General features: G+C 46.1%; 1 protein-coding gene across 1 annotated transcript in view; it reads right to left on the minus strand.

The window, feature by feature from the left end:
- Positions 1–16133: 16133 nt before the first annotated feature.
- The window catches only part of JAK3 (Janus kinase 3), a 576597-nt gene continuing 567810 nt past the window's right edge, over positions 16134–24920 (minus strand). Inside the window, exons 23-24 of the mRNA XM_069648742.1 lie at positions 19847–19957; positions 16134–16989 (exon numbers count right to left, since the gene is read on the minus strand). Of these exons, the coding sequence (XP_069504843.1) occupies positions 16873–16989; positions 19847–19957 (228 nt within the window). The 3' untranslated portion in view covers positions 16134–16872. The remainder of the gene's footprint in view (positions 16990–19846; positions 19958–24920) is intronic.

Consider the following 24920-nt stretch of genomic DNA (forward strand, 5'->3'; position numbering starts at 1 on the left):
TTTTGTTATAAGCATTGTTTTGGGCTCTTCATTTCCCAGATTTTGTAGGCACACAACACTCCATTCTACCAAATGTCTGCTGGTGTCCAGTGAGTTTTTAGATGTGTTGCAATGTTTAAAATAGACAGTTTGAGCCTGCCTTCAGAGAAACACAGGGTGGTTTTAAACTGCCGGCTTTTGGATAGTGGTGAGTACTGGTACTGCACCCATTTTTGGGATTTAAGAAAATGAATTCCCAACAGTTATGGGTTTGCTTTTGGCAATCAGCATTGCCACTCCCAATGGTTTCAGACTACTGTGCGGGTAGTCCAATGGTGGTTTTAAAGCGCTTTGAAGCTAACCGGCGCTACTGTTTTTCCTTTGGCAACCCATTTCCCTCATGGCAACCCAGCCTTTCATTCTCGCACTGGTGGGTGGCAAGTGAGGCAACCATTTTAGTGTGCGCACAAACTGCGCTGCTTTCCTGGATTTCAGCGCACATGTGGGTTTTCCGCCATCTTGAATTTTCTAAGCCCACAGCACCAAATGTTGCAGCATGATAGCTTAAACGTGGGTCAGGACACCCAACAAGCCCCCCCACGCGACTGCACTTTGAATTTGAGTCGATGGGGAGTCGCGTGCCCATGGGTTTTGACCCACGCACCGGTCTGTCCGCATAATCTTCTTCCTCTTCTGTAGATGGCACAGTTCAGCATCTTCTTCTCCATCCGGTACTGATCGATCGGTTCTCCTCGCCAGTCCTGATGGGAGTATTGGGCGGTCCACTGGGCCCATTGGATCTTCGTTCCCGGTCTCCGGATCATCCTCCTTGGCCAGTCTCAAGGTCTTCTTTCTCCTAGGACGACAAAGGAAGAGCGGCAATACCTACTCATAGACGTTTTTCCACCACTGTTGAGATGGTGGGACAGCATATGCATTTCATCATGACGAAACATTACATTCTTACTTTGATAAAAAAAAAACAGTATAACTAAGAGACAGTTTCATGCAAATCACAATATTTTAGAGACTAGATGTGGTATGTTTTATGATTGGAACTGAATTAGTCTGAGACAGTACCCGCTAGGATTCCAGAGGATTCCTCCAGTTGTTGCAGAGTGTGCCTGGGATGGCAACATTTCAACTGGTTTATGTGGACCCACTTGTCTTCCCCCTTTGCCGAACCGCCTTTGGGGATGCGGATCTTGTAGGCCACAGGGGAGATCTTATCGACGATCTCAAAGGGTCCTTTCCATGTAGGCAAAAATTTGCGCTGCTTGGCCTGGTTCCTTTGGAAGTTGTATAGATAGACCCGGTCCCCCACCTGATATTCCTTCCTGGAAGTTTTCAGGTCATAGTGGGTCTTCATGCTATCAGCTGATCTTTCTAGATTCCGCTGAGCATAAGCAAAAGCATGTTGGAGGTGTTTCCTTAAATTCTCTACATACTCATGAGTAGTGGAGGCATTTATCAGTGTCTGCTCTTGGGTCCTGTAGAGCAAATGCTGAGGAAGCACCATCTTGCGCCCAGTCATCAACTCAAATGGTGACATTTTGGTTGCAGATGAAGGGGTAGATCTGATAGCCATTAGGACCAGAGGTAATCGGATATCCCAACTTGGCCCAGAATCTGCCACAAACTTCTTTAATATGCTCACAATTGTCCGGTTATATCTCTCTACTGCCCCAGAAGAAGCTGGCCGGTAAGCAATATGCAGCTTTCTCTTGACCCCCAGTATCTCCCACATCTTTGTCATTACTTCACTGGTGAAGTGGCTACCTCTGTCTGACTCAATCCTTTGAGGTAGACCAAAACGGGAAAAGATGTGGTTAATCATCAAGGCAGCTGCAGTTTCTGCCTTGCAATTTGGGGCTGGGAGACATTCCACCCACTTGGTAAACAAGCATGTCACAGTCAACATGTACTTATTCCCCCTAGCCGAGCGGATCACAGGGCCTACAAAGTCGATTTGTAAATCTGACCATGGCAGTGTCATTCCCCTCTTTTGTAAAGGCGCCCGGTGTGTGAGGGATGTCGGCTGAAATTGTGCACACACAAGACAACCCTTCAAATATTGGTTGAGGTCCTGGCCCATGTGTGGCCAGTATGCAACCTCTCTTAAGATTTCCAATGTTGTGTGAAACCCCCTATGACCGGCGGTGGCCGCATCATGGGCGTGACTTAACATCAGGCTTCGGAATGAGGTAGGAACCACCCACTGATCGTGGCCAGCTTTGGATTTCCTTACCAGCAAACCGTCTTGGATTCGGAACATTTTTGGACATTTCATCAACACTCTTAGGTCCTCTTTCCCAATGTAATCGGTATCCGTCAGGGGAAAGTTCTCAGGGTCCTCAAGGTGCTGGTAAAATTTACCAATAATTGGATCCCCCTTCTGAGCGGTAATCAAATCAGCATCAGGGGTCTCCTTACTCCATTGTGCAATTGAAAGGTCGTTGTGAGCATTGGTCTGGGACCTAGTGATAGCAGTGACCTGGATTTCCCCCAATAGGGACTCAATCTCAATTAGATCCCCTTGGATGGCCCCGGTTTTGGCCAGCTGATCAGCTAAGTCATTTCCAGTTTTGTCTGGTCCCTCTACTTTGGAATGACCCTTGATCTTTTTCCAATAGATGGTCATCCCATTCGATGTGACCAGATCATCAATGTTTTGGATCAACTTCCCATGTTTCAAGGGTTTGTTGTTAGCACATAACATGCCTCTGGTTTTCCAATTAACCAGGTGCTCCACGAACCCGTTCCGTACATAATCCGAATCTGTGATTATGACCAGTTCGTGGAGTTGATGCTGGACAGCAGTGAGGATGGCATGATGCACAGCCATCAATTCTGCCACCTGACTACTTCGGGGACCAATTTTGTATCCAGCGGAGGGTTCTGGGGACTCATTCACCCATGCATTCCCTACGCCAGCCACCAGTTCTTTCTCCCCGTCGTTGTCAACATGGTAAGAGCATCCATCCACATAGACAGTGGGCATTCCCTCACACTTGTCCTCTTCAAAGACTTTGTGTGGGGAATTAAGGTATGCCTCCATGTTGTCCTTGATTTTTAGACTTTCGTCCTCGAGACAGTTTTCTCTGGCACAATCATGCAAGTCAGCCAGACCTTGCGCGAGGGGACTCTTCTTGTTTTGGCCATATCTGACCTCCACAGGAAAGCCTTGCATTGACAGAATCCAGGAAGTAATTCGGGAATTACTCACATTTCCGACCCGGATTCTGTCACTTTGGAGATATTGCAGAGGCTGGTGTGGAGTCTCCACTATGATGTGTTCCCCCTGGATAAACGGGCGGTAATTCTTCAATGCCCACACCGTTGCCAGGAGTGCCTTCTCACAATCGTTGAATTTTTCCTCCACAGAGGATAAAGTTTTGCTCGCATAGGAGATTACTTTATTGACCTTGTCATGCTTTTGGTATAATACTGCCGTCAAGCACGTATTAGAGAACCCTGTCTCCAGGAAGAACTCCTTGTTTCTGACAGGGTAAGCTAGGCAAGGCGCTTGTGAGAGGCTTCTCTTGAGTTGTTTTACTGCCTCGGCTTGTTCTGGACCCCATTCCCACTTGACCCCCCCCTTCAGGAGATGAATCAGGGGTCTGGTGATCTCTGCGTAGCCCTCAATGAACTTTCTGCTGTAATTAGTCAGTCCAAGGAGGCTCCTTAGTTCCCGCAGGGTTGTGGGGTCTTTCAGTTTCTGAAGTGCTTCCACTTTCTTTTCCTGGGGACAAAGACCCTGAGGAGTAATCTCATGCCCCAAGAAATTAACACGGGTTCTACACCACTGTGCTTTCTGAAAGGAAAGTTTTGCTCCGGCGGCCCTCAACTGTGTCAGAACATAACGGATCTCCGCTATATGTTCCTCCACAGATGAACTTTTGATGAGGACATCATCTACATAAGCCAGGTTACCCCTTGCACCCAGGTCGGGCATGGCCTTATGTAGGAAAATATTGAACTCATTACCGGAGTTAAGGTATCCGAAGGGAGTCCGGGTCCATGTGTACTGCTGGCCCCCAAAGGTAAAAGCCAGTTTGTATTGGTCCTCCCTACTGACAGGCACGGTCCAGTACCCATTGGTCAGGTCTATTGCAGTGAATACCTGTGACCCCTGGATCTGGGCCAGCCCTTGGTCAATGTAGGGCAGAGGCCATCGGGAAGTATGGACCCGTTTGTTGAGCTCCCTGAGGTCGGCACAGAGTCTCCACTGGCCGTTTGGCTTCAATATTCCCAGCACCGGATTATTGAAGGTGCTGTGGACTGGACGGATTATTCCCCGGGACTCAAGGTTCTTAATTATTTCAGTAAGGGACTCCATTGATGCGAGAGGCAAGCGATATTGCTTCACAAACACAGGAGTCATGCCAGGGTCCGTGGGGATTGTTGTTGTGTGGATGTCAGTGCGACCACAGTCATATGAGTCTACCGCAAAGAGATCTTGGAAATCCAAGAAAACTTGTTTCAACTTTTGCTTTTGTTCCAGAGTCACACAGGCATCAGCTAGGTTGACTCTCTCTTCCACCATCTGCCTGAAGCCTGGAAAGACTTCTGGTTTGGCTATTTCAGCGGCCTCCTCCAGCTGGGTGGAGAAGTCCCTGGTCAGAGTGCTGATTTGGACCGGAGGCTTCAGGTGGGAAAGGCAGCCCTCATGGACCTGGTAAATCACCTCATCCCTCCTGAAGTCACAAGTCACATCTTCCTTACCATAGGGGCAGGAAGTGTACACCAGGAAGTTCCCCCCATGCCGGGTAAAAATCCTGTCTGGTGTTGTATTGTCATCACTGTCACTGTCAAAACAGTCCTTGGGGATTGGTCCTAACAGTTCATTTACTAAGTCGATGGAAAAATGTCGGTCATCAACCGCCATTCCAATAATGGTGCCTGCGGCTAGAGTAATACTCTTTAAGTCGCTGTTATCCACCTCTATTGGAATGGTGTCATGTTCTATGTTGACTAATGGTGTTGGGTTTACCCCCAACCCTTGCTGTTGGAGAGAAGCATTTAGATGTATGTAAGCATCAGGGTTTTTCAACTCTTGTCCCCTTTTAACTTTCACTTCCAGGGAGAATTGTCGGGTCCTTTCTGGGATGGTGACTTCCTCTTTTACCTGAATTTCAACTGCATAAGGTAGCAATTGAGCTGACCTAAATGCTTTTTCTGGATCATCAAAGCCCATGGGATTATCCGCTAATCGGGACCAAGCTTTGAAGTTTATTAGGTCCAAACTAATGGCAAAGCGATTGAGAATGTCACTGCCTAAGTAAAAGGCGGCAGTGACGTCTCGCACGACCCAACAATTATGGACTATGCTCTTGTTGCCAATGGAGATTTTGAGCATACACCTGCTTGGCAGGAGATGTTTTGAATTGGGTGCTTCCAGGTCCATTTCCCATTTGTCTATCAGTTTGAAGGTGGGAATGGCTGGATCTTTTGGAAGTTGGCGAAACATGGCTTCGCTGATGAAGCTCTTACCGTTGTTCACACACACTCGAGCGAGAACAGAGTCCTTCCCATCATTTAACTGAACAGGGATGAACAACTGCTCTCCAATTTGCTGAATATCAGCCAGGCTTTGAGCTGATTTCACATCTTTCTGGACTATAGGAGTGGGAGTTTCAGATTGTGGATTGGTATAGAATTTCAGAGTGTTTCCTTCCAGCGTGGAATACCACCTTAAACTGGAAGGAAGGTTGATTTTCAGAAATAGAGAGGACCCCCCATCACCAGTCTGTTGTCCTACTGCTATTACTGTCACGTCTGGAATTTGGCTATTCTGGAAGTGAAATTCTACTTGGTCAGATTTTTGTTCAACCATGTGGCATGTGCCGTTTAAACTAACATGGTTGACACTCTGTTTTAATTTTATTGGTCGGCTAGTCTGGGTCCAGAGGACCTTGTTTACACAATCTATCAGGGGTGACAACCTTCTCAGGAGGTCATTCCCTAGTAAACAAGGGGTGCCCTCTGGGGTCACAACTATGACCGGGTGTTTCAACTTATGTCGCCCAATTTTAATGTCCAAATCTGCAGTCCCCTCAACGGGAATTTCCTTCCCGTCAAAGTTCTGGAGTTGTCCAGGAAGTGAGGTGAGAGGAATTTGGTAATTCTCTCCCCTTCCTGCATTCAGTTCATCAAAGGCCCTTCTGGACAGAAGGGTAGCTTGAGATCCAGTGTCCACCAGTGCCGAGATTGTACCCTGCCCCTGTACTTGTACCGGGGCATAATATCTTCCCTCCTTCTCCTCAAGGGGGCACAGATAATGTACATTTTTGGACAACTGGTGGGCTAACTTTCTGGTTTTGGACATCGCGAGAGAAGAATTTTGGGCAGAATTCTGTGGAGAGCCTTGGGAATCTGAAAGAAAAAGTTGGCAACTGGAGATCAGAGCCATTGTGGGTTCCCCTGGTTCCGGTTCTGGGCCGCCCCCCCCTTTTTGGAGGCAGTCACCAGGATGGGTTTGAACCAGGGGGTTTTCTTGCTGTTGGTTCTGGGATGAGATGGTGGGCGGCGGTAGCTCAGTCTCCACATCTCCCCAGTCTGGATTTGCATCCCTAGGGACCCATTTTTCTTTGGAAGGAGTTCCCCCCTCTCAGAAGGAGAAGATCCTTTTCCCAGGATCCTCTGAGGATCCCTCTCCCTCAAATTGGAAGATCTGTACTTCCTCCTCCAACTGAGTCTGTTTGGGTCTTTTGTTTCTCCTACCCCCCCTCTGCTCCTTAGGAGGCAGACTTTCAGGGGCAAGAGATTTTGTTTCCGGTTCCTGGGTTTCCAGGGGCTGTTTACAAGTGAGGAAGGAAGCTTCCTCCAAGGCTTTACACCCCACTTCCCCTTGTGTCTCCTCCCTGGGAACCGGTGAGTTATCGGGGTGCTGCCCCCGTCATTGTTCTGGAGCACCAGGTCCAGAGTTGGGTGCGTTCTGCGCCGGCACGCCCATCTGAGGGTTCTGCTGAGCCCTCAGTATATGACCCATATCCCGCGCCATGTTTTGAACCTGGCGCTCTAACTGGGAAACCCGCTCAGGCTGATACGGGGCCCTGTTTTCTCCCCTGGGCTGATCCCGGGAAGGGTAGCTGTCCCTCCTCTGGTAATACCCCGGGTTGGGAAGATTTGGGTACCCCTCCACCCTTGACCTCCCCTCTCCCGGATTCAGTGGTCTGGGCTCAGGGAATTGGGGAAAGAAGGATGGATGGTTTTGGGGCTGGAAGTCGGGTGGATATCTGGGGAAAAAGTCCTGCCCAGGGTTTGGTAAATTTCTGCCCTCCTGTGGGAAGTTTGGAGGGAAGTTCCCTGGGTTAGGTGCTTGTCTGGATCCCCCCCCTTGGGCTGGAGGAGTCCACACATAACCCAGGATGGGTCGATTTCCCTTGTAACGGGGACTTACATAATCAGGAGAGCGAGGGACCCCATTTGTGGGGCTGCCTCCTTGGCTCCCTGTCTGTGACTGACCCGAGGACCTCCTGGGCCTAGCATTATTAGGTGCAGGCAGGTTTTTAGGCCCCCCCATCTCCAAATCCAAAACGGGGGTAACCTTTACCTCTGCCACCTTGGCAGCAGCAGGGGTGCTGTTGGCTTTGGGGTTTTTCTGGGCATTACTTTTGCTATCTACCGGTTTCTGCACCTCATAGATCCGGGTAGCCTGTTCAATGACCCAGTCTAAAGATCTTTTCTCGTGAAAATCCCTCACGAGCTGGGTCATGATATATTTGGGCAAGGCATGGAAAAACGTATTTATAAATTCCCTGCTGTCCGTGCGCACCCTTCTTGTGGTCTGTGCAAAAGCACGCTTTAACTCCTGCACAAATTCTTGTGGGGCCTGATCCTCCCCACATTGCAAATTGTAGGCTGCCTTGCGAGCCTCTTGAGGATTTCTGTGAACAGAAAAATGTTTCAGGATGGCCGCCTTATATGTGGACCATCTTAAATGATTTTGGTCCTCCAGCCCCGCAAAGAAACTGGAGTATTCCGGGGAGAAGGTCCACTTTACATATTGAATACAGCTTTGGCTGTCCTTCATATGGAAAGTCTCCATCATTTGCTCAAACAACTCTAAGTGCTCCCAAACAGAATACTTAGCGTTCTTATGGTAAGGCGTGATGACGCTCCTGATCGCCTTAATCTGCTTTAAAGGGTCCTTAAGCAAGGCCCTTTTTGCCTTATTGGCCTTTTTGGTTCGGGTAACCCTTGTCCATTCTTCCTCGGACTCAGAGGCACTGCTCCCAGAGGTTCCCGTCTGTTCTTCCAGGTTTTCCCGGATTCTGCGAGCCTGGGAATGGCTGGCAGAATGTGGGGACCTGGTCTCCTGTGTCCTGCGCAGTTCAGAGGGGTCTTCAGATTCCTCCTTGCTGCCAGGATTTGATGGGTACCCCCTCCACTGACCTAACTGGGCAGAGGTTTTCAGGATGCCCTTAATGGGCCTACTCTCCTGGGGTTCCCCATTGAACTGTACTGTACTTGGGTGCCCATACCCGGATGCCCACCCCTCCATTCCTGAGTGGTTCTGGCCTATGAGCCCCATACTCTTAGCTGGATAGTAATCTGCCATCCCTGTGGCCCTGTGCTCATGTGCGCCAGGGAACATGGGGGTGGCAGAGTCCAGGGACTGAGAGGTATGAGGGCCTCTGGTACTAGGGCTCCTGAGGTTATGCTCCGGAGTTTCCCTTTCCCAGCGAACCTCATCTCTATCCGCCCCTGCTCCCTGTTGCAATGCAAGAGCCTGCATTTGTGCCTTCAGTTCTTCAGTTAAGGCCTTACTGGACTCTATCAGTCTCTCCTGCATCGCTACCTGTTGTTGGAGCCTATCATTGTGTTCACAGAGGGCCTCGTTTTCCCTCTGTGCTTCCTGGTTGGTCCTGGAGAACTGGGCCAGTCTTTGCTGCAGGAGGGTTACCTCCTGAGCTGTGTCCCTATTGGCCTGCTCCTTTCTTGCTAGAGCATCCTCCACCCTCCTGGTGTGCTCTAACAAGTTCTGGTGTTCTTTTTGGAGATCACCCAGTCCCTGGTGGGCCAGGTGATTTTCTTCCATTTTTCTTTTTAAATGGCAGACTTCCTGGCCTAAGGCGTCTCTTTCCTGACTAAGAGCCTGCATTTGTGCCGCCAGGTCGTCCCTTTGCCGTTGAAGGGCACCAGCTTTTTGGCGCTCCTCATCAAACTCTGCCTGGGTATCCAGGTCTTTCAAGATCAGCTTGTTGCTCTCTACCTTCACTCTATCTAGATGACTTTGCAGGGTGGCTACCTGCTCCGTGCATGCCCTGTTAAAGTCTAATTGTTGCTCCAGCTTTTTCTGGCTCTGCAGTAAGGAGTCCAAACTGTCTTGGTGCTCCTTCTGCAGGGCCAGAAATCTGGTATCCTGTTCTGACTTTTCCTTTTGCAGCACATCCATATCCTCCTTCATTTTAGTGATGTACAGTCTGCTGTCATTTTCTGACTCCTGGCTCCTCTGCAGCCTCTGCTCAGAAGAGACCAGGTCAGATTGGACCTTCTGTAATGCCAGCAGTTGCCTACTCGCCAGATCTTGGCCTTCAGCACATTTGTCCTGCACGGCTCCCATATGTAAATATAAATACGCCGCTACCCTGGCAATCTTATTGTGTTCATCTTTGGCTTTAGGAGCCATATATAGTTCACTCAGGGCCACATGTAAGGGACCCTGATCTCTATATATATCTGACCCTGTTTCAGTGACCTGTTGTGTGATGGCCTGCAACCACGCATCCTGGCCCTGTTCGGTCCATTCACCTCTCACAAATAGCTTATGCAAGAGGTGCTCTCTGGCTATTTTCATGTCTACTAAGGTCGTCATTCTAGAGATTGGTCTTTGTCCTGACTTACAGAAGTTTGTATTTTATTTTTGCAGAACAGAACTTTTCTTGGAGTGTCCCTTTTGAGGAATGCTTCACAGCGTAATGCAGCGTGGTGATCCGACCGGATGTATGTATCCCGTCAGTTAGCACACTGTATTAAGCTGCACAAGTGGTAAATCTAACCCAACGTCTCGGCTCGAGCCCCCAATTTGTAAGAGGATTCAATTCAGCACTACAGCTAAGTTAACGCCTAGTCTAGAATACTGAATGAAAACCCTTATTGATATATCTTTAGGTCCAGTTCATGCGTTCTGGATGACTACCCCGATATAACACCCCTCTCTTGGAATCCCCCTGACCCCACTGAGCCAAGAAGTAGTTCTGTTTTGCAAGTTTAAAAGGTTTATTTGATAATTTAAACAATAGATATATATATGACACTTTATAATAAATTAATAATTGAATAGCACACTTAATCTGATATGATAAAGATCAACAACGGAGAATCTGGCACTAGCACACTTCTTATAATCACTAATGAGTTGACATGAATGGATAAGGTAACACACTGGTAAATAGGAACAAAAGTATAATGTGGTAGAGGATGCTTTATGTAAGCTCAGGTGGATGCAATATTCACTGAATGCAGTACAGAAAATACTCAATATGATTTCAACCAAACAATGTAATCACTTTTCTCTGGCTATTCACTCCCCCCCTCTTTATGCAATGCAAGGGAATGGGAGGAAAGCACACAGTTCTCAGAAATGCAATCAATGTAATCAGTTCAATCCAGCAAGCTTAGACAACAGAAGTTTAAAACACAGATAGGAGTTTTGAAAACACAGGCCCAAATGCTTTGATATGTGCTAGCAATGGATGAGAAATATGCTGGAAACGCTTTTAATTCCCTTTCAGAGGTTCAGGGTGAGTGGTATCTAGTTAATATTAGTCCAGGCTCACACTAGCAATGATGCAGGGATAGTTAGCAGGTTAAACGAATTTCTGGCAAATGGAAAGCAAACAGCAGCAGTTTTTACATGTGAAGAAATTGCAAATCGCGGTAAAATTCGCGGATGCGTGTTCCGCGATTGCGGTAAAACTATAAGGGGTAGGAATGCGGTTCTTGGTGCGATTCAAAGCTACGATTCTAAGCTATCAGAGGAAAGTTACTGCAAGTCTCTAGCCCAAACGGTCGCGGAGATATGAGCGATTTAATAAAGGTCGTTTTTGGGTTTGCAAATTTCAAAAGCTCAAAATGACAAGTGCAGCTTGCAACTAGCAAATCACAGGTGACAGCTAGGAGGCAGTTCTACTTAGGTTAAATAGATTGAATTAGATGAATTTAAACTAAAAGCTTGGTTCTACACAGTCCTGTTGGGTACTCACACAATATTCTTGAATTAAATGGGCCTCGCCATGGATCTGGTCAGGGTTTTGGACTGGGCTCGGGTCTCTCTCTGGGCACAGCACTGCTTTCTCTCTGGGTACAGCACTGTTTCTCCCTCTGGTCTGGTCTCTAGTTCTGGATAGATTGAAGTCTCTAGTTTGGCTCTCTGAAGGTTGATGGAGGTAAGTATGGATTTTTCCGGCAGAGCGTCCCGCTGCAGATGGAATTTGAAGGTTCCTATCTGTCCTGTCTGTCTGCTTTTATGTGTTTAGAATGTGGGTGTGTTCTAGCATCACTGACCCTACCTCTCTCTCAGCTTCTAATTGGTCAAACTTCCATTTATCATTTGATTGGGGAATGAACTGTGAGTCAGAGTGATGTCATTTTACAGCCTGCAGAAAGTCCACTCCTCCTGTCAACTTACACACAAATCTAGATTTGAAACAAATACATATTTGCAGAGGTACATATTGTTTTAAAATCATATGCACCCATCATGCATTACAGGAGGTATACCCTGTTCAAACTCTGCTCTTCCTGGGAGCTTGCATTCAGAAATGGCACATATTTCACTTTTTAACTGATTTTGCAATTTCTGACATTGACCCAACTTTACATACATGTGTGCAGGGAGTAGGGACATTAACTGATGAAGTTTCAGATTTTTAACATGCATACATTTAGAGTAATATCCACTTTTCCGCTGACACCCCCCTGAACATGCCACCGGGTCGAAAAACCTCTTAAAATGTGGGCAGAAAAATCACAAGAATTATGGTATCATTTATAAAATTTTCACATGTCCGCTCTATGAGTTATTCATCTTTTTAAAGTTATGTTCTGGCTCCAAAGGGGTGTGGTTTCCCAGGTCACATGGTATAGAAACCAGTCTTTCCAGTTTCTGCCAAGCCAGCTTGCTCTCACAGGCAGTGCTCCTCCCAGCTCCTGCCAAGAGGAAGCTACAATTTACGACTGCGGTAATAAAAACCTTTGCCTGAGTGAAGAGGGCTTTGTTCACTCTCTTGCAGAGCACAGATAATTCAATTATCAGATAGATGGCATATCCTTAGTGTGGGCAGCAAAAGGAAGGTTGGCCTGGGAACACAGTGGTGACTCAAATTTCACTCCTGATGGGGGTAGTTGCCAGGCAGAATCAAGTTCCTTAAGCCAGACTTTCAGCTACTGTCATGTTATTTGTTGCTTTTTAAATTAACTGGCAATTTTACACATGCAGCTAGAAGGCTGATTCTAAGTTTAAAACTATGACATTTAAACAGTTACAAAGGCATGTGACACCAAACATAGCTCACTCATTTAATCTAAACATTTTCGATTTTAGTGTCTTTAAATCCAGTGCAACTTAAACTGCTGACTCCATAGCAGTTTTGTTATAAGCATTGTTTTGGGCTCTTCATTTCCCAGATTTTGTAGGCACACAACACTCCATTCTACCAAATGTCTGCTGGTGTCCAGTGAGTTTTTAGATGTGTTGCAATGTTTAAAATAGACAGTTTGAGCCTGCCTTCAGAGAAACACAGGGTGGTTTTAAACTGCCGGCTTTTGGATAGTGGTGAGTACTGGTACTGCACCCATTTTTGGGATTTAAGAAAATGAATTCCCAACAGTTATGGGTTTGCTTTTGGCAATCAGCATTGCCACTCCCAATGGTTTCAGACTACTGTGCGGGTAGTCCAATGGTGGTTTTAAAGCGCTTTGAAGCTAACCGGCGCTACTGTTTTTCCTTTGGCAACCCATTTCCCTCATGGCAACCCAGCCTTTCATTCTCGCACTGGTGGGTGGCAAGTGAGGCAACCATTTTAGTGTGCGCACAAACTGCGCAGCTTTCCTGGATTTCAGCGCACATGTGGGTTTTCCGCCATCTTGAATTTTCTAAGCCCACAGCACCAAATGTTGCAGCATGATAGCTTAAACGTGGGTCAGGACACCCAACAAAGCATAACCCAAAAATCAGTTAGCGGTAGAAGAAAAAAAGCATATAAGGCTATCCACTTTAAAGCAATTGAATAGACTAAAGTGAGACATACATTCAATTGAAATGATTCATAAAAGTCATTCAAAAGATGGTAGCAATAATCGCACCTAAACACAATATAATTCAATAGACACTCGTGTCATTTAGTTTCTTAACTCTCCTGTCCATAGATCCAAACAGCAATCAGGATTTTGGTATAAGGGTCAGAGAGGGGAAAAAAGGAAGAGGGAATATCCCAAAAATTCTTCAAATATACAAATTAAAATTTTTACTTAAGGTTAAAAAGCACCTTGAGTTACTATCACCTGTATCTTGCATCAGGGGATGAAATGGGAGTCACAGAGAAGAATGTCCAGAAACTCTTTTAAGTGGGAATAATATTCACATCTGGCATATAGACTGTGGGCACCTGGGGTTAAGCCAAGTGCCATTAATGGAGTCTCACTCCTTACCCACTTCAATGGCCCATGCCCGTTAATGGAGTTTCACTCATTATCTAATGGTCAATCCTCTTGTCTCACTCATTCCTTATCACTGGCCTCATGCACTTCAACAGAGTCTCACTTTTATTTTTTTGTTTTAGACCACCCCTCAATCCATAAGATCCTCAGATTTAGTCACTTTGCTTTGATGTAAAATAAAGATCGAAATCCTGGGTTTTAATTGTGGTGTTCTAAAGCAGTGAATAAATGATGTTAGGATAAAAATGGTCTCCCTTTTAGGTAGCCGTCTGCCCGACCACTTTCCGCTCTTTAGTTCAACAAAACAAATTTAAGAGGGGCATTTTTTTCATAATGTACAACTTTACCCCTTATGCACAACACGTCAGCTTTCAATTAATATAAACCATTAAAACAAGCTAAAATGAAGAACTTGTCTCACAGAGAAACAATTAACAAGCCAACATTGTATAATGTATATTGGAAGAGCCTACAAAGACCGGTGTGACAGTCTAACCCACAGTACACCGCATATAGTAAAGTGTTAGTTTGCCCCGATCTCGGCTGATTCACTAATGTCCTAAATCCTAACTTACCTCCTGTTGAAGCGGTGAATAAACGGTCTCCGATCTCGGCCTATTCTCCTTTATCAGAAAATATGTTCACAATATATGTTAGCTTTGTCATAAAATGAATAATTCCATATGACTGAGGGCCACTCTTTTTAAAAAATGTATTTGGAAAGAGTATTCAATGAATGAACGTGTTCCCTGGTCAGAGCCATTTCCACCTCAAACATTACTCTAACAATTTGGATAACAGGAAATCATTTTTGAATGGTATATCTGTCTAGGGTATACGTTCTATTACCAGTGTATTAAGCACATCAACACAGACCACTTTCCCAACTGCGAGACGCACCTGGATCGCTCAGAACATCTTCATATACGCTATATTGATAATCCAAGTGTCAGATCTTAGTTTCACAGGGGTTTCCAAACTCACATTCGTTTTTGCACCACCCTATCAAACACGGCTAAATACATTATTTTAAAAGGAAAACCTCTTGATTCTATCAAGCTTGATTGGAAAACGAATGACCTCCCCCAATTTCTCTGAATCCTGTAGCAGATAGTCCGCCAATTTCCACAAGTCTCACCCCTCCCTTAACTTCCCCCGTGCATAGGAGACACCAGACTACTTCCTGCCCCTGTGGAACAACAAAATACAAACATTACAAGCAATAGGAATCCATTTAGTATTCAATTGAATATTTGTTTCATGGCTTTAAAAGATATTAACTACAGTGCAAAAAATGCCTGAAGAAGCTTGTTAAAGTGAGGTTGGAGGTATAAAGTGGAAACAAGTCTACATTCACGGATTTTGAAACATTGCTGATGGAATAGCATTTAGGAATACTTGATGCAAGTATGGTTGGTGGCATTTGAATAATGCTGTTCTATGTAGTTTAGGTTTATGTCTGGTTTTAAAATCTCTCTCGGCTGTTCCAATGATATCGTAAAAAAATATTCTATAATCTATACCCTTTTTCTACTGTTTTATTCGCTATCTTGCTGTACACATATATTCCCAGTGCCAAGATTATTTCCCAGTTGTGGAGTCAGGCTGCTGTAGTCACGATCACATTTTTGAACTGGTGACTGCTATCGAAACCAGAGCACTGGCCTGGAATCGTGTGTGCGCACTTTAAGGAAGTGCCACTGTCGACAAAATAATAAATGTAGTGTTGCTCAGCACCACTCCACTGGCCGCACACATGTCACTGAAGACTCATTCATTCTCTGCATCACTACACTCTTGCACCTCAATGGAGTCTCAGCCATTCCCATATTGTTGGACACATAGAGTCTCATTCATTGGTTATCTTGCTTGCTCACCTTCATTGGATCCTCAGATGAAATTCAAGACCCGTTGCCTTACCCACAAGGCAATCGCTGCCCAAGGTCCTATCTACCAATGAAACCGCATCAAAAAGGGCCAACCAGCAGGGCCCCCCAGAAGAGTGGACTCTGTCATTGCTAGATTCTCCAAGCATTGACTAAGTAGATGCTGGTTTTCTGTCAAGGCCGAATGCTTTGGAGCGTTCAGCCTGCTCTGCTTTTGCAGAAGAACTGATACTGGAATGTCCCTAAAAAAACTCACCTGTTCACTCAAAGGTTTCAATGCCCACCTACCCAATGTTCATCATCACCAACCTACCCGTGGCCCACGCCTTCTCTACAGCCTGGCCTCCAGTAATGCTTAACTTGCGTCTACAGTCGGCAGCAACCGGTGGCTCAGAAACCACTCTTCCATAAACAGACCTCACTGACTTCATAGGCTTGAATGGAGCGTCACTCATTTGCTGTCCTTTTTGTTGAATTCCCATACCCCTTTGCGCTTGTCCAGGGACGCCTCGTCAATTCTGCTAAGATAATACAACCACTTTCTTACAGATGCTACTTTAATTTGGCAGCCTTTTTCCACAAGGAAAAGCGTATACACAAGAGTCTTGCAGAAAACACTTTATTGTCACAAGAATCTACACGATACCCCGCACACATCCAAAAAAGTTTCTCAAAATACAATATTAAAGATGGCTCTTGCTTCTGGATAAGGCAGGAACACTTGTTCTGAAGTGATGTACACCATACACACAATGACAGGACAAACAGTTGTTTATACAAAAAGCTGGACACTCTGTGTCAGAATGCTGGCAGGGGTATGTGTGGAGAGAGAGAGAGAGAAAGAGAGAAACAATACAAAAAACACCCTGAAGCTGCTCCTGTCTCGATCGGGGGATTGAAATAAGTGGGCCACTTGTTCGCTGCACCGTGGGAATCCAGCATCACGCGACTGATGCGAATCAACTATGTCGGCACATGTTGATGGCTTTAACTAGCCGCTGGGGATTGACTGCTCTCATTGGTGGCAGGACCAAAGCCGATTTGGATATAGCTGGTCCTATTGGTGGACTACAACCAGTGGCATGGAAGTGTGCCCAAAGCAGTTCCAGTGTTTAGGATCCACTCAAAGCCTTCCATCCATGACTTACGGATTTTAGCTTGCAATGCGTTGCCGCCAGGCGGCAACTGCTTGACTTGAGTTTCTGAAGGGTCGTTACATCCTGGCAATGGTTTGTATCCCCCGTACATGACTATACAGACCCTGCTCCTGCCTCCCTGATCCCAGAGCTTTCTCGCACCCACAAGGACCAGAAGAATTCTTGAAATGGCCACATTCTCCGCTCTAGCCTCCCATGTTTCCGTGGCCGTCTTTGAGGGTGTCCACGCTGAGCCCGAGTTCTCTGAAAGAAGGCCTCTCCCTGGGGTTGTCTGACCAGCAGCTCTGCATCAGGCGGTACACCTAGGGGAAGAAAGAAGAAGCATGTGGATTTGATTGAATGCACATGCTACAGCACTCACTTATTACTGCCCTCAGGCTACTGTATACCATTTTTAGATATGTAAATATTGGGCTCAGGCACCATATCGTAAACATTATTTAATGACCTCCAGTCACTCTTCCTAAATTATGTCCCTGTTCTTACCTCTTCACGACCCAGCATGTGCCTTTCAATACAACATTGCTCTTATGTAAGAACATCTTACCCTACGACTGCTTTGTTCTCTGTTATTGTATAATTTATAAATAATTTCTGTTCGAAACTGCATCTCGTTCTTGAATAAATACAAAAGTAGTTACTGTCGATTTCCAAAATCCTGCATGTCGGTGTTACTTAAAACAACCTTAACCATCCTTTTCCTGTGCGATTGAAGCCTGGCTTCCGTTCAGACAAAATCCACACAAAAGACGCGGACAAACCATTAATGTCCTCCACTATTTTTCCTAAAGGCTTTCCTGTGCGAGTTGGCCTCCCTGGGCAAGACCAGACCCAAACCGGGAGCATGCATGGACTAGGAATAACTTGGGCCCTGATATATGCACAAAAGAATGGGCAGACTAGACACGCTTTGGGACATCCTATGTCATCCCATTATCAGTGCACCCTGAATTTCCATATGGAGGTGGCAATTCACAGAGGTGTCTGGCACATCTTTTAATTAGAGACACTTAAATATTTTCTACAGCTTAGAGAAGGACTCCAAAGCAACCAAAAGGGTTTTGGGATGGTTCCAAGTCACCCCCGAGAAAGGTTTTAGAATACTAGATTAAAATGGTGCATTATACAGAAGGCTTTCTGTGAAATTAGGTAAAAAGCCAGACAGTTTGCAATCGGTTTTGTTACCGCGTGAAAACAGCCAATAAATGCAAATTATCAACAATGCACCGTAGCGTTTCCCAATGCTTTTTCATGATGCATTTCCCCATAATACATGCCCGTGCTGTCTGTGCCCATTTACTTCCCTCCTGGCACCATGTATTACCATATAAGAATATACTCATGTTCCTTTTGTGCATAATGCGAATAATGATACTATAAGAAAGCATGTCCAAACTGGCTCTGCCAATATATGTCAGTACTTGTACATAAGAACATACACCTGTTGGCTTTGCCATTAAAAATGCCATACCACAATAAGAAATGACTAGACTGGCTGCACCAAAATGCTCTGATTTATCCCCAAATCAGAGGCCCGCTGACCATGGTGGCGAGCGGTCCTTTAATTTGGGCCCTCCCTCACCCACGAATCAGGGCAGGCTCTGATTTGGAGAGGAGGGAGAGCATTTTATTTACACACGCATCCATGCACATCATTTACTCTCATTCACGCATACAACCACACAACATCCACTCTGTCATACAAGCAACCAAATATACCCTCTTTCATCACACAAACAGCTATGCAGACATGAACCTTTTCTTACCTGCCGGCACCGCCAGGTCCCGCGACAGCTAGCTCGGTCCAATATGAACAGGAAGTGGGGAGCACATCCGAGTTCCTGCACATATGTGGAAGAGTCAGAACATCCCCTGGAGGATGCCACGACAGCTCTGCAAGTTCGGGGAGGCACAGTTGTGCCCATTCGCACATTCAGTGCTGCAATACACCAGCCTGCATCCCCAATAGGCCATGCAAGGCTGGGGAAGAAAATATTCTTGTCTTGTATGTTCCTTTGGGCATGTGCGCATGATATGAACTGTCAAAGGGAAACGTTTTCCCTTTGACAGTTCAAGAAGCCAGTCCAGGAGAGCTCTGCGTTTTTACTGGGATGGCTTGCAGCAGCTCGTCCAAAATTGGTGGGTAGATGCCCCATCGCTCAATATGGACAAGCCACCCTAGGCTATTCGATTCACAAATAAGTTATTATGAGCATTTCTAACTTACTCCTGGCATACCTAGTGAGGAGTAAGTTCGAGTTACTCAAAGTAATTTCTTTGTGAATCAATTAGCCCTCACAAGGAGCAGATCACGAAAAAGTGTGTTACACATCGTAGCTTCTTTGTGCAAAACCTGCCCATCCTCCTAGCTCAACATGAAATATGTTAAGACATTATTAACTGTTTATTTTTCCCCAAACCTTTACATAATAGCTGCTCCATATGACATTGATTTGATCAAGAAGGTCCAATAATTTTAAGCAGGATTCTATATAACAGGCACAGCAGCCTTCCAACCTTTGAAATGGCTGTTAAGGAGCATGCACTCCTATCAAACCACTATTCATTTAACAAAGAAATGTGCTTGTTAGTGGATTGACATTTATATCATGAATTCCCATCCACAAAATAGAATGTGACTGGTCGCGTTGCCTGATAGGCTGCAGCCTGCTCAGCATTGTTTATCAGTGGGAGATTGCCAGGCAGGCTAATGCCCAGAAAGGCTAGACCCGGACCCGGCCTGAGCAAACTTTCAGAGGCACTGGCCTACTGCAAGATCAGATTTCCAGTAGGCCAGTCCGTCTGCACAGTCAGTAATCTCATTGGGGTACCCCTCGAATTGTGTGACACAAAACAGACAGGCGAGTGCTGATACTATTTCAACAACAATGACATTTCATAGACTTAAAATGTTAATGTGTTTCACAACAAATATCACTGTGTAATAGTTCCATCTTATTTTCATGTTCGTTTTTTTTATTTTTAACCAAGTATATTTTGTATTATAGCACTTGTTATTTTGCATTACCAAATCAGAAGCACTGGCCTGTAAATTTTGCAAGCAAAAGTGCCCGAGACTGAACTAGCCAGGCGTGGATGACTGCTCCACACATGGCACAGGCTCTTGACACCTGTGGATTTGGTAGCGTGCGATAGTACCTGTAGGGGGCAGCCTGGAGGGGCAGGGAGCCTCTGGCCGTCTGTGAGGACTTCTAGGAGGTTGGTGACCAGCTGCATTTGCCTCTCAGGGCCAATCATGCGCAGGAACGCCTGGGGAGGGAACAGAAGGTATTTATTTATTTATTTATTTATTTGATAACACATCTAATACCTACGTTCCTGAGTTCGATTTCTAAGCTGGATCCGGGATTCGAACCTCTGTTGCTTTGTGTGGTCTTACTTCCAAGATCAGTGCGTGCCCTAAATATGCCTCTTCCGCTGCCACATAACCCCTTGCAGCTAGTTTCAAGGCTGCAGCGCACCACAGTCCCCACAACGGGTAGAGAACATAGTGACTGGAAGGTAAACCGTACTTTTATCGCCAGGCATTTCAAAGCCTGCATTTGAAACGAGTACAATATAACGAAAGAGTTGATGGAAAGGGCAGATTAAGGGGTTGGGGGGTCGGTTATAGTTGAACATAGGTGGGGGAGGTGGGTTTGGCGGGTTATATTATGCACGTTTAAAATGCAGGCTTTGAAATGACTGGAGATGAAAGGACATAGAACCGACTGGAGGCCTATGCATAGTAATCAGCCACCATCCTCGTCAACAAGAGACCATACCAATGACAAGCCTAGGACGCAGCTGACATGACGTGTGTTATCCTGTCGTCAGTGAACGACCCCTGTTGCCAAGGGCTCTTGTCTTGCGTGCGCACAGAGCGCGGTTTGCAGAGACTGGCGGTCCCAGACTTTCCCCTTGATTTTGTGATATTTTTGCTGTAAGTGTAATGAGGTCTCATCATGTGTGCAGTGTTGGTGCCTTTTTTATTCAACTTGAAGTGAGGATCGGCTTGTGTCGCGTCTCTTTGAGGCCGCAGTTCAAAGATGCGCACACATCTGTACCCCTGGGAGTGCAAACACTCTTTTGTCAGACCCATGTAAATGCTGGTGTCAGCAATAGTAATGAGGATAGAAATGCAGTTTTGGTTATAGGATTATTAAAGCAAGGTCACATAATTTGGCTGCAGTTTTTAAAGACCTATTGAACGGCAGTGTAAACTTGCTTTTTGTTTGTATTTGCTCAATACAACGCCCTTGTAGGAATTTTATGCAATTGTTTTTTTATAACGCACGTAATACCGTACCTGTTTTCAGTTTCTAAGCGGATCCGGGATTCGAACCTCTGTTGCTTTGCGTGGTCTTGCTTCTTCCAGGACCAGCGTTTCCGAATGAAGGAATGAAGGGTGGGAGTGAACTGAATACATGAAAGAAAGGGGAGGCCACGTGACAAAGATTGCTGTGGCGAATACTGTCTTGTGGCGTCCCCAGCTCCAGCTGGAAGTGCTTTCACAACTCTTTAATGATTTCCTTTGGTTGTATTGACAGGTGATTAGTTGTATGGACTGGTCATCAAAAAGGCTGAATGCTACTCTCGGTAGTTTGAACTGGTCTGAAATTGGAGAATGTGGTGTCGGCTCCAGTAAAAGGAACCTTGGCAAGTGCCCTCATTGTGAGCATCTCTGGTATGATGCAATGCTTTAAGCCATAGTGGCTATAGGATGAATGAATGGCAGCCTGAATCAGGCCTCCTCTTCCCTCAATGAGTAAGGTCCATCTTGACTGAAAATGATCGCCTAGCGGCATTGCAGCAACGGCTCACCTGCGCTTGCCTAGAAGGCAGGAACAGGTCCTTTTTCAGAGTTGGGATTGCCACACACTCATGTTCAGGCAGTGACAGTCCTTTGCTCATGGCAATCTCTCTCATTGAACAGAATCCACTACCTGAACTCTTTATACAATTCAGAACAGTGGTTCCTAGGATCTGACGCTGCCTTGCCTTAAAGAACCATCCACACCCGAGACATCAATGTACCTACCTCGTGAAGAAAGTCTCTTTTTGTGCCATTCTCATAAAGTGCCATCTCCTAAAGTGGCCCTTGAGGCGCAGCAAGCCTGCAAAGCTGCGATCTGTGCAAAGGCATGGCCTGTGCTGCTCCCCGCCTGACACTTTGTTTGAGACCTCATGTCTCTTTGAAATAATTTGGGGAGATATTCGTCCACCCCTGCTTTTAAGTAAAGTATGGTTTTGCAATTACCAGCTACAATGGATACTGTTCATATGGTGAGACGGGCCCTGTTATCCTTTGGCAAAAAAGCACTGTTCCCTTGTGCAGTGTCCATCAGGTGAAGATTGGGTGCAGTGCCTGATGCTTCTCTGCTTGCTCTGGATTAAGGCGCTATAAAGATAACACATCATTATCATTAACAGCTCTCCCATGCCTTACAACCGCCACCCATGACTAAAGAACTGCAGTGGAACCCATTTGACTACAGCGAATATATTAAATTGAACACATTGTGTACCCTGAGGAGTCTCTCGTAGCCTTGTGGAAATCGTACACCCTGTCCTGTAGATTATTTTTGACCTGTTGCTGAAGGGGCAGCATTATCACTGAGATGGAGTGCAACAGTCCTGTGACCAGGTGCAAGAACACCTGCTATTTCCACATGTAACCCTTGGGACCTGGACTACAGGCACACCCTGCCTTTGCAGCAAGCTCAGCTGGTTACCGTGCGAAGACCCTCCACTAAATCCGGACCCCCAACAGCACTCGTAGTCCTCGGCTCAGCTAGGGAGCATGTATGTTGAGACTGTGACTGCCTGGGTATGTTCAGGACTAGAATGCCTAGCCTCTACTGCTGGAGCAGGAGGCAGGCATGAGAGACTCCTGTACCTAGTATTCAGAACCTCCACATTCAGCTGCCTCCATTTCTGATGTCTCCTATCTAGCAGCTGGTCAGTTACCTCAAAAAGAGTAGGATGAGGGGGTTTCAATTCAAAGACATGTGAAATGGGGCTTGCTTTTTCATATCCCTGGTTCTCAATCATCAGGTTCCCTGCCCCCTCCTCCCTCCCGCCCCCCAGAACCCTGAGCCCTGCACTTAGGGTAATGTGGGGAGCCCCAAACATTCCAATCCCATAATCATTCCAAGATCCTGGTTTCACATGGTGTATAATGTATCTGAGAGAGAGAGGAGAGGAGAGAGAAAGAGTGGTAGGAGTGTGGGACGGGGGTCACACTGTGGCATATCATGGCTTGTTATTCCCTATATTATGCAATTCTATGTGATAATATATTGGGTCATGCTCTGGCAGAGCTCAGTCATCTGGCCAGCTTGGCTTCTGACTGCCCACTGACACCTCGCAGGCTTTCCAGATGCAGCACCTCTCAGCCTTTCATGGGGCAGCAACTGGCCACACACCCGGCAGTACCAACTGGCATAGGCTCCCAAACACCACACTGCAAACACATTGCATGACCATATTGGCAAGCCTGTTAATGTGACACCCGCCATACGCAGTCTGCCGAATCGTTATGATGTTCTGCATGCCTTATGCTAAGGCCGGTTTGCAAGTAATATGTATGTGGCACATGTGTACAATTCTGTCATATCTCATTCAGTGCAACGTATTATGCAACAAAGTAGCACCACAGGTTACCCAGCCATTTCTCCCCTTGCATCTTCACACCGCCGCCTGCCAAACGCTTGCTCTGATCCCATTCACATTAACCAGCAGGGACAGTAACTGATTTATGTTGTGGCACAATTTGGCACATTACGTGTTATTTACATTAAATGATTTAGAATGTCCCAAACCAGGGAACTTAGTATCCTTACAGGTAGCCTAGCCGTATGCATGACACCATGAGATAGACAGAAACTCACACAAAGGCACACACATTACGTCATCAAACCCCATGCCAGGACCACTCTCTCCCAAATCTAAAGTGCCAGGCTAAGGGGAGGGCTGCTTTGCTTCTGACCATCTTCCAAAATCATCTGCCCTGAGACATATGCAATGAGTGGACACCATAGCCTTACCTTTAGGCCTCACTACAAAAGGTAAAATGAGGTGTGTGTGTGTGTGCAATCTGTGTTTTAATTTAGACTAAATGTTTTGTGTGCTAGGTACAAGGGAGCTTAGGGAGGACAACCTTTGGACCTCCCTGAAGCTCCCTGGGAGATTTCGACCATCTCTTGATCTCACGGATGTCACACAGATCATGATTCTTTCCACTTGGCAGCAATTCAACTTGCTCCCCAGTGGCTTCAATTGTAATGAGGGGTACTCAGATGCATGGGGTCCCTACTGAGAGCACTACACAAGGCAAGTGCATGTCAGATTACTGCACGTTTAAGATGGCCCTTGCAAAAGCACTTAGCCCTCGCTGACCATTAGGCATTCATGCCAATATGAGCCATTCCATTCGGCAGAGACTGGATCATTCCTGGTTCTAACTTTGCATTCGGGGACTTGTAGTCCTGGGCTTTTAATGGGGACATTCAATAGTACAAGGCCCAGAAAGTAAGGTTAAAACCAGGAATGGACTATTGTTGCCCGGATGGAATTGATAAGGTTGGCATGTATGCAATATGAACAATAGAGAAGGTTTTGCATGTGTTGCATTATTATGTAAAGATGCGAAGGTAGGAAGGCTGGGGTCGTCCATTGTCTTCAAGTGATTTGCATGAAGGCCCGGCAAATAGCCTGCCCTAATAAAGGAAGCAGCAGCAAAGCAGAGCAACGCCTACTGTCAATCCACTGCTGGGGTTATGAGCAGTCAAAGAGAAACAGGGTGAATTCTGGAAAGAGAGAAGTGGACATTCGATATTTGCTGAACTCCATGAACACCTCCAGGCTGACTGTCACAAGCCCGAAGATGCACTCTTGGCAAGTGATACTGCAGGCTCCACCAGATGTGTTCATTGGTAGCAAGATGCTGGCACGAGGGCGGGGGTGGGTGCTCAAACATTTGTATACTGGGCCGCCATTCAGTAAAAATATTGTTTGAAGGCCCCCCACAATCTATGACTGCTTCTATTTCTATTGAAAGCAGTCACCGTAATCCCTATTTAAATAGCCCCAAATACACCTGAGCACCGCTAGGGGGCTGCCCCACAGTTTGAAGACACAGCTCTAGCGTATCTCTTTGCCCGCACCATATCAATGAGCATCCCAATCCACAGAGGGCATGTGCATGAGCGCATCTCAAATGCACACGCTA

This window comes from Ambystoma mexicanum, chromosome 1p (assembly GCF_040938575.1).
Source record: "Ambystoma mexicanum isolate Mex_15411 chromosome 1p, UKY_AmexF1_1, whole genome shotgun sequence".
NCBI classification, from domain to species: Eukaryota; Metazoa; Chordata; class Amphibia; order Caudata; family Ambystomatidae; genus Ambystoma; species Ambystoma mexicanum.